Genomic DNA, 10,441 nt, shown 5'->3' on the forward strand with positions numbered 1-10,441 from the left:
AGAGTTGGGTCTTACTCCTAGACTTCCATAAACATTGACTGGCACCCGAGTGTTTAGGATTTGCCAATCTGGCGGCCAGGCCCTGGCTGTACTACAAATGGTGAGGTCAAGGCTGGGACAAAATTAGATATGGCTTCCTTGAAATAGGGTTAAAAGTATATATTTCTATAAAGGCTTAGATACACTGCGCTTGCTGTGTAAAGGATTTGGGAAGTAGGCTGCACTTATTACTATAGAATGTACTAAAATGTTTAAAAAAAATACCTCGCAACTTTCTCCTTCCAGATCATAAGCAGTGGTACCGAGAGTAGATTCCTCTTCCCCTGATTGCCCTTGGGGATTTTTAGTATGGTTTTAAAGGTAATATAACGCTTGGGCCACATTTCATCTGAAGCTCAAGTCAAGTTGTCTCTTGTGTTGGTCGTATTCGCATTTTTGTTTTTATCCCTTTTCCCTAGGATGAGTTTCATCCTTTCATTGAAGCACTTCTGCCCCATGTCCGCGCCTTCGCCTACACATGGTTCAACCTGCAGGCCCGAAAGCGGAAATACTTCAAAAAGCATGAGAAGCGCATGTCGAAAGAAGAGGAGAGGGCTGTGAAGGATGAACTGCTAAGTGAGAAGCCTGAGGTCAAGCAAAAGTGGGCTTCCCGACTTCTGGCCAAGTTACGGAAAGATATCCGACCCGAGTACCGAGAGGATTTTGTTCTTACAGTTACAGGGAAAAAACCTCCATGCTGTGTTCTTTCCAACCCAGACCAGAAAGGCAAGATGCGGAGAATTGACTGCCTCCGCCAGGCAGATAAAGTATGGAGGTTGGACCTCGTCATGGTGATCTTGTTCAAAGGTATTCCGCTGGAAAGTACTGATGGTGAACGCCTTGTGAAGTCCCCACAGTGCTCGAATCCAGGGCTCTGTGTCCAGCCCCATCACATAGGGGTTTCTGTAAAGGAACTCGATTTATATTTGGCATACTTTGTACATGCAGCAGGTAAGTGGAATGGAGAGAACCCCTTCTGCTTTCTTGTGTGTGTCTCTTCTGATGGCCTCTGTGAATGCTAACCATTCCCGACCTCCCCAGATCACAAACCTAGGGCATCGGGCCAGTGAGGTTTCAGAGGTAAACCAGAGTCAAAACAGTTTGAACAACCTGCTGCCTCTGTCTGAGGTGTTACCCTCACTCAGGTATAAAAGCAAAGCTCTCAGAATTCCCACTCAGGTCACATATGGTAAGTAATGCTGTCATAGGTCTTGGGAACTCAATGGATGAAAAGTCATGGTCACTTTGTTGTTGTTGTTGTTGTTGTTGTTGTTTTTTCCCAAGTCATGGTAAGAGGCTCATGATGACCCTCGTAATGAAGAGTTGCTTTTAAACTGGATTGTGATCTTATTAAAATACATTTAGTTTGTTGTTAGCTGCTCTTCTGTTGGGACTGTTTTCAACCTTCTGACGCGTCTTGCAACCCCTGCCAAGTAAGACGTTGGAGGTAAGGTTACTATCGAAATGCTGGTCTCTTATGAAAGAAAGAGAGTCACATGAATGCATAGGCTGAGCGGCTTCGTATGTGGGAAGTCTCAGTGTTCTTTCAGATGGCTGAGGGAAACCAACCAACTACATTGTAAGCAAGTGACAGAGGGGTTAATATTCAGTGTGACCAGCTGGCCTAGGCTGTCTGAGTGCATCGAGAGATCACTATTGGTAATTGATCCATCGACCTCTGTTGATCTGTTTGAGATTCACTATTGATTTCTGAGACATGTCTTTTCCGGAGCGCGCTTCAGAATTTGGGAGAGCATTAGGGAATCCACTGTTGAGAGCTGGGTCAAATAATGCAGCTTCACTTTGTTCTTTTCGTCTTGTTTTAGACAAAGGCTCATTGTGTTCTGTGAAGGCTCAGGTCTTGTGTAACTTGTTGACTTTTTATATGTACATATCAGTCTTGCTAGACTGCCTTCATGGCAGTTGCTCAAGCCAGATGGGAGAAAGAAAGTTGTGGAAGCCAACCAGTACTTGTTTAGGCGCGCTCTTTGTCTCTCTGTCTCTGTGTGTCTCTGTGTCTGTTTCTGTCTCTGTCTCGTGCACACATAGATGCAGACACACGCTTCCCCCTTCCACCCCGCACAAAGAAGAGAAAAAGACACCACCTTCAAAGTCGGCACTGTTTTGTAAAAGGTTCTTAAAATCGAAAAGGAAAAAAAATCTTTCAAGGAAATCGGCTAACATTCCGCTCTCTGTTTTCTCAATACAAGGTTTAGAACGAGAACTTTTGTTACCCATCTGTCCTTACTTAAGGAGCTAGAGGAATTGACTTTGCAAGCATGTCACATCATCATTTGTGTTGGGTTGGCAAGGGCGAGATGTGTGTTTCAGAGGATGTGCTCTGAAAATGTTTCAAATATTTGGGCTTTTGAAAATGTATACTCGATCATAAGGCATGCCTGTTGCTTCAGCCAGTTCTAGGCAGCAGAAGTTCTGGACGGGAACAAGTGGCCTTTCCTTAACCCCCGCTAACCTCGCTGCTCATTTTTCTTGTCTATAGTAAAAGCCAAGTTAAAGGTTTCTTTTCTAACTTTGTTATGTGTATGTAAGTGCCTGAGGGTGCAAAATGGTTATAGGTGTCCACAGTGCTTTCTTAGTGTACTGTTTACACTGGTCGTTTATCCTCAGGTATTTAAGAAAAGACTTTATTAATGACAGTAAATGTTCTAATTGGGCAACTTAGAAACTCGAGAGTGCCAACGATTGATGTAGCGTGTGTGTGTGTGTGTGTGTGTGTGTGTGTGTGTGTGTAATTCCTACAGAAAAGAGCAAGATAGAAATGTCTGTGGAGTCTCTGTCAGTTTGAGCAAGACCCACTCTGGGCTTTTAAGTTGGGGATTTCTCTGAGAATCTCAGGGAAACTGTCTTTAAAGACATTTAGCCGTCTCACTCTTCCCATTCCCTGGTTCACCTTTCCCTGCTGGTGGGTTATTATTTATGCCGACACGTCCCTAAGCTAACCCAGTTGCTTGACTGGTACGGTGCCCGAAGGAAGGATGCTGCTGTAATACCATTTGGGAGGTCGCTTAGGAAGGTTCGCATTCTTACAGCTTATGAAAGATTTATTGGCAGCCACATGGATCAGACTACCTTCGGTTTGGTGCTCCTCATGTATCCCAGAATCCCTCCTCAGGCCTGAATACCAGCCAAATGCCTGGCCATTGGTTTCCAGAGCACCACAGTAATGGCCGCCTGAGTGCCGGCGACAGGGACCTTGCAAAAAAAAAAAAAGAAAAGAAAAAAAAAAAGAAAGCAGTAAAGGCCTTTCATCAGAATATATTTCAAATTTGACTTAAGATATTTTGAGATCTCTTATTTGTGGAAGAGAAGAAGCTGCCGATGCCAATATGAGGTAGATTGGTCAACCTATGTACAGCCAACTTGACAAGCATCTGTTGTAATGCCGAAGATTTGTAAACACCAAACAATGTTTTTACCTCCTTAAAAGTTTTGAGAACTTGCCAGTACCGGCAAGAAGCAGAGACTGAAATGTGCTTCCCAATCCATGCCAAGACCATTGTGGCCTTTGCACCTGCAACACATTTTTATTTTCATTTCTTTGAAAATGTACCTTCTCCCTTCCAGAATGCCCCCTCTCCTCTACATAGCCACCAAATTGAGATTTTTTTCTCTTTTAAAATATGCACATTGATTATAACTTCATGCACTGGCTGCTTTTTTTTTTTGGTCAAAACATTAAAATGTGAATACTGGAAGCAAATGCATAATCAAATATTTGTAAAAAGCAGGGGTGATTTTTTTTCCCTTAAGGCTTAGAGACGATAAAAGCCAATACTTTGACTAAATCCCTAAATCTGGTGGCATTAGAACTGTGTGAATTTTGTGGCAGATACACAGTAAAAAGGAGAATGAAGGCAAGTGATTCCGGGCCTGAGACTTTCATCTTGTTCAGTCTATAAAATAACAAAGCCATTTTATGTCTTTAATTCGATCTCTATTTGCATTGTCTCTCCCATGTATCATATGACGACTTGGTGGTATTGTGGTATCATGGCAAATGGTTTTCTTTGTGGGCGGGTAACAGTAAAGCTAATTTATGACCAGTCTTTACCAGATGATCTGTATCAGAATCTCCAATATACCCGGCACGTGGCAAGGTCACAATTTAAGTTGTTAAGGTCATAACCTTAGCCACCAGGCATTTGACCTTTTAGATAAAGTTAACCTTTGTTCATTAGTAGGCACTCAACCGAGAACTTTCTGGAGAGTTTTTTTCTTTCCTTCCTTCCTTTCTTGCTTCTCTCTCTCTCTCTCTCTCTCTCTCTCTCTCTCTCTCTCTTTCTTTTTTGAAACTGCTCCTGTATAACTCTGGAAATGTAATCATATTCTAAGTGCTCTGTTAAGTTAGTTAAATTTTGCTTAGAGGTTGGACTTTTAAAAAGGATTACTTTCCTGGACACAGGAGGATTGCTTTGTCTATGACATAAAATGATCATCGCTATTTTTGTTTGGCGCTACCTGATGTGGGGTAGAACGGCAGCTCTGAGATAGTCTTTACCTGTGGTGACACTTAAAAAATCTAAAATCAAACACATGGAATTATGTTTACTTCAACAGAGGTACTAATTTGTAGGTGGCAATGGGCCTAAAGCTGAAGCCCACTGAGCCATGGTCACTGCTTAAAGGTGAGGACTTTCCTAAGATTGCAAGGATTTTTAGCTGTCTTAAAGATCCACTTGGAAAGATTTAAGTGACCGAAGTTGTCAGCAAATTGCTCCAACTGCTAATTAGCCAGAGACAAAGGAACCGATGCTGTCCCAGTGGCAGTGCAAGTGTGTGTGAGTTTTAAGACGGAAAGTGAACACTTGTGTAGTGGAACCTTTCAGAACAATGGCTACCGGTTGGTCTGTTTCCGCCCTCACAGGAAGAGCAGTTTCAGTATCCCAGCAGCTTGGTACCCATCCTGTAACCTGCAGGGCCGGATTTTCATCACCACGTCCCCTGTACGGAACTGTTCCTTTGGTTATGCTCTCAATAGCACTCATTTTAAGTTGGAACTCTGCAAGTTTGCCTATGATGAGCCACGTGTTTCTGTTTAAGCCCCTAGAGGAGCTATTCCCATTCAGGTGCATGTTGGTTTTATTTTGGCCTCGTGACTGCCATTCCTTCATATAGTACTAGAGAAAAACCATGATATGCAGATAGACCAGATGGTTATGTTGACAGATTGAGAATTCACTTCCTACTGCTTGAGAGCAGGTGTAGGATGGGGAGTGCCTGTGAGTGTGTGCTTTGTGTGCATGTGTGCACACTCAGGCTGCACTCGGAGTGCTGCTTAAGCAGTAGCAATGATTTCAGTAGTGTTCAGAAGATGCTATTTTTAAGTGTGGAATCATTAAACATGAGGTTATAGTGCACATAAAATAATTTTAAACATTATAAACAAGTCATATTATTTTGTTATATTTTATGATTCTATGTCAAATTAGTTTTTTTACAATGCACTATCTTTTAGGTGACTTAGCACATTTGTTAGAGGGGGTTTTGCATTTCTAACATATTCAGAATGCTCTGCTGGCACGTATATGTGTATATGTGATATGAATGTGTGTTTATATCCAAGACTAAGGCTGTACATATATAATTAAACTTCGTAAGAAGCTTAACTCCCAAGCAGAAACTTGTGCACACAGCTCCTTTGATTTGTGGTGATAAAGAATGTTTGGAAAATGAAGGGATAAGACTAATTAATATATGGCAATGCTTAAAATTAAGAGAGACCTTTCCTGTATCCCAAATTCCAATCCTGACCTTCAGCTAAATTCATGGTAAATTTTCCTTTTATTAATATAGTGTAAATTATTGATACATGTATACAGTTTTATCTCTTAATTCCATAAAGATAGTTTTAAGAACCAACAAATGAGGTTAAATATGACATTTAGAGCTTTAAGTGGGGTCAGCAGTAACTTGAGGATAGTAACAATATCCTTTTCCTTGAATGTAGTAACAAAATCCAGTGCTTAGAAGATAGTTAAAACGATGAAAGTTCAAAGGCAGAGCTCTCACAAGTAACAGGGAGCAAAAGTTGGTTGGGAGGAAGCCTTTCAGTGGAGGTCAGTTTGTTTATGGCTAAGAGGTTTGACTGTGTTGGTTAGAAAATTTCCCAATGCTATTGGCATGGTTTGCCTGTCTTCCTTCCCACCCAGTGATGAATAGCATTAATTTTAAACCTATTTAAGGCTAGTGTGGGAGAAACCACAGCTTTTGTTGTGGTCATTTCTGTACACAGTAGGACTGGGTTAGGGCCTGGAGTTGCTTCCAGGGGATACAGAACAGCCTGTCCGGTTTTAAAAATCTCTCACAGAAGCAACTGCTCCTAAATGTCAATATAGATTGTTGAAGTAATACTGAGGATTACAAGAGAAGGAAAAAATGCAAATTCAGTTTAACAAACGTGCAAAAATCTAGTTTTGTACTATTCCTCTGGTAATTTCTCTATTGTTATTTAGAAGTGAGAACTTATGTTTAAAGATATTATAAATTGTAAACTCTCGTGGGATGGGGGAGAAGAGAAGGAAGCCAGGTGGAGGAGGAGAAGTTTGTATAAACAGGCGTGCATTGTTAAGGGAAATGTAAAACCATAGACTTAATTGCAAGTGGATATACGCTGAAGGTGTTTTGGCCTATGCAACGATTATAGACGATCTCAGGCAGGAGGATGTCCAATGAAGAAATTTATCATGCACACTACTACTTTTTTTCTTTTGTATAATTAATTTGAGACAAAAATGCTACTTGTAGCTTCAGAAGGTTCAGTTCAAAACTTTAGAAAGAAACGTTTCACAAAGACTTCTGAAGTTTTGGCTTCCAGCGAGGGGCTCTAGGAGTCACAGCTTGGCAAGGATGCTGTGGACATTCTTCTGGTCTCTGTTGACTTGCATCATGTAACGCACAGTGCCGGCTGGCCACTTTCAGGCTCTCTCTCTCTCTCTCTCTGATGTAATGGCAGCCCACACGTTATAGATCCAGACTCCGATGTCTCTGAGCTCGACAGGGTTTTCTCACTTCTACTTAAATAGAAGTGACGTTTCCCTTTTGTCTCCCACACCCCATATTGGAGAACACATTCATTTTTTGTTATGGTTACTGCAGTGTTTTAGCTAATGGAATCAGTCCTCCCGTCACTGTTCTAGTTAAATAAACATGGGCTTGGAAGCAAAGAATGATAAGTCCAGCAAATGGTAAAGGCAGCAACTCCACAGCAGAAAACACGCTTGCTGTTCTGCTTGCAAAAGAAGCTACAGAGGACAAAAAAAAAAGAAAAGAAAGAAAAAGAAGCCCTTCCGGTCCATGTGCCTTGTCACTTTTTGGTCTTCTTTGAGCTGTGCAACACATTGCTAACTCGACAATGATTAGGGAGGGCCATGGTGACTATGAATTGAAGGAGAATTACATCTTTGAGAAGTTTACGTTGACTCTTACGTATTTTTATGTCTTTCAAACACCTGAACTGGTCGTAGATATTTGCGGCCCACATCAGCTGAGAGTGACAGATATGGAACCTGAAGGAAAGGAACAGCCAAGCTTGTGTGAGCCACGGCCAACACTATACTGAGCTCACCTTATACTTAGCTTGCTCTCTTAAACTCTGTTTTATTTTCCCAATGCTGGGTACCTCTACCTTGCTAGGCTAGAGGCCTACCTCAGACTACTCCCAATGCTCGCCCTTTGCTCGCCCTTTCTTTTCTTTTCCTCTTTAACTCTTTCCTCACATTGGCATTGTAAGTGACAAACTAAGGAGAGCAGCCTGCAGCACCATCGCTTGCTACTCATAGTGACATCCAGGCAGGTCTGCTGACTGGAAACCAATTGTTTTAAAAGCCATCTACACCCACCTTAGACCATCTTCATAACTTGCGTTTTTGTAACGGGCTCCATTTAAGCAGGGTAACACAGCCAAACTGTCAAAATCTAAACCTTTCTGTGGAGATATTTTTCTCGACAGTTCAATCTTAGCCATAAAAGAGACCAAGTTGGTTAGGAGAAAAATGGTCTCTTGTCAGTGTTAGGGTCAAAATTCTGGAGTGACTTATTACTTTTAGAATGGTGAAGTGAATAAATGTGTTTGAAACAGGTTTAAAATAATTCTAAAGACTCAGATTAATGAATTCTAGATACTTTCAGGTGACACTGACTATTAAACCAAATATTACCTAAAAATTAATTTTAACATATTTATGTGCAATCTTGATATACTTATATATGTGCAGGGAATAATATTTTAAATCTATAATGATTTAATTTTAAAATTAAAAAAATTGCTTTGCTTTGAAATTTGCCTTTGGTTTTACGTCAATAATATAAAAGAAAGCAAAACTCATGTTCCAAATTTATTACTTTAATTTTTATTACTTTAATTTTAAAAATTAAAACAGAAAACTATGAAGACAGAAATGACTGATTTTAGTGCCCTTATTTTGATTTTTGAAGCTTTATACAAGGTTTATTCTTCAGGCTCAGAGGACACTCTTTTGAGACAGGGTTTCTCTGTGCAGCTCTGGCTGTCCTGGAACTCGCTCTGTAGACCAGGGGATTAAAAGGTGTGCGCTGCCATGCTCAGACAGGATTAGTTCTTAATGATTGCAAGGTAAAACCACTGGAAGTAGGGTAAAAAAGACCCATCACTACGATTCATACCACACTGGTTCTTTGTACGTATTAATTCTTCTCATGTTGCTGACTTGAACTTTTATTAAATAAAACAGAAATATCACCCTTTCCCCCCTAAGAGACAGGGTCTCACTGTGTAGCCCCTACTGGCCCAGAACTTGTTGATTTCTGCAAGGCTGAACTCACGGAGATCCGCCTGCCTCTGACTCCCTAGTGCTGGACTTAAAAGCGTGCGCCATCATACTGAGCTTGAAATACTCTAAGCTGGGCATCGGAAAGCAGTCACGTTATCTCGGCATTCTTCAGGGTGAGGCAGGAGGATTGCTAGCTTGGGCTATAGAACTAGGTCCTCTCTCAAAAGTTCAAGGAAGAGAGAGGGGGTCTGTTAGAGAATTCTGTGAAACTGAAGCACTTGGCAGGTTAGGTTACTGTTCTTGATCGCTGTTGTCTGGGTGACTTTATTTTGTTCTGCAGTCTTGCTAGCCCGGGACTGGGTAGCACACGGCCATGCTGTTGGACAAGGTATCTACAGTAAGTCACACAGCCTGTTCTGGGTAGGAATAGTTGGTAGGGAAAGGTATTTGCCAGCAAGTACCAATGTCAGTATTTGCTATCTTTCCAAAATCGGAGACAAATTTCTTAGTATCAGAAATCTGAAGCCATCTCACCTGTGTCGACCTGTGGGTTCCCTTTCCTGCTGGAGGCATTCGCAGTTAGGTATATTTTAATCTTAAAGGGATTACTTACCTAATTTTAAGCTCCCTGCACAAAACGATTATTGTGCATACAGGATTCCATATTGTCAGTTTGAAATCTTCTATTGACTTGCAGAGGAGCTGACATGAAAGTGTGGCAAACTCTCATCCAGTTTTATGAAAGTGTTGACTGCAGAAGAAGCCAGGTTAAAAGAGGGCCATCGACAGGACCGAAGAGTTGAAGTGAGCTGGCGCCCTTCCCTGGGCCATTGTGGAGCATGTCAGGGAGTGTGGGAAGCTCACCATTGCACCATTGTGTGGGCTCTGTTGTAATAGCACATTAGCATTAAACATCACAGATATCCTTTCTGCTGATGCTTTTATTGGTTTTCTGTTTGTTTGTTTTTTGTTTTTTTGAGACACGGTTTCTTTGTGTCCTGGCTGTCCTAGAACTGGCTCTGTAGACTAGACTAGTCTGGAACTCAGATCTACCTGCCTCTGCCTCATGAATACTAGGACTGAAGACTTGGTCATGGAGTCTGCCATCTGCTAGTGGTTTTCATAGTATGTTTTTCAGATTTTCGTCCATGGGAAATGATGGACTTAAGGGTATGTTTGCAATATTGCAGTTATTTAAAACTAAAATGCTTGACCGAGGATTCTAGGTGAGGATTTGGCCACAGTTTGTTTGCAGGAGCAATGTGTGTGTCTTTGTAGGACTGTGACAAGGACCTTTGGGTGGGAGTGTGTCATCTGAGATTAGTGAGTTCCTGAAACTGCTGCTGGATCCATTTAGTCGGCCCCCCTTCTCCTTTTGCAAACGGTAGAAAGGTTTTTGTTTTGTATTGTAGTTTCCCGTAACTTCGAACAGTGAAGTCTGTATAATGTTGCTGTGTGCTGTGCGACAGGGCAGCATTGCCATGTGTGTCTGCAAGGAAAGACAGTCACCGCAGGTGGCTCAAAGTCTGGTGACCTGTCTTCGATCCCTGGAACATTCATGGAGAACTAACTCCACAAGTTGTCCCCTGACCTCTACACCCATGCCACAGCAATGTGCTCCTGCATGTCATGGT

The 10,441-nt window shown here is 41.7% G+C and overlaps 1 protein-coding gene across 9 annotated transcripts in view; it reads left to right on the top strand.

Annotated features, from left to right (window-relative positions):
* The window catches only part of Nfia (nuclear factor I/A), a 538,386-nt gene that overhangs the window by 203,054 nt on the left and 324,891 nt on the right, over positions 1 to 10,441 (top strand). For 8 of the 9 annotated variants that reach the window (XM_063287182.1, XM_063287181.1, XM_063287183.1 and 5 more), the window contains exon 2: positions 459 to 990. In XM_063287182.1, the coding sequence (XP_063143252.1) occupies positions 459 to 990 (532 nt within the window). Of the gene's footprint in view, positions 1 to 458; positions 991 to 1,246 lie in introns of those variants that run through there. The other variant, XM_039109303.2, reaches the window with a different exon arrangement.

Source organism: Rattus norvegicus, chromosome 5, assembly GCF_036323735.1.
Source record: "Rattus norvegicus strain BN/NHsdMcwi chromosome 5, GRCr8, whole genome shotgun sequence".
NCBI classification, from domain to species: domain Eukaryota; kingdom Metazoa; phylum Chordata; class Mammalia; order Rodentia; family Muridae; genus Rattus; species Rattus norvegicus.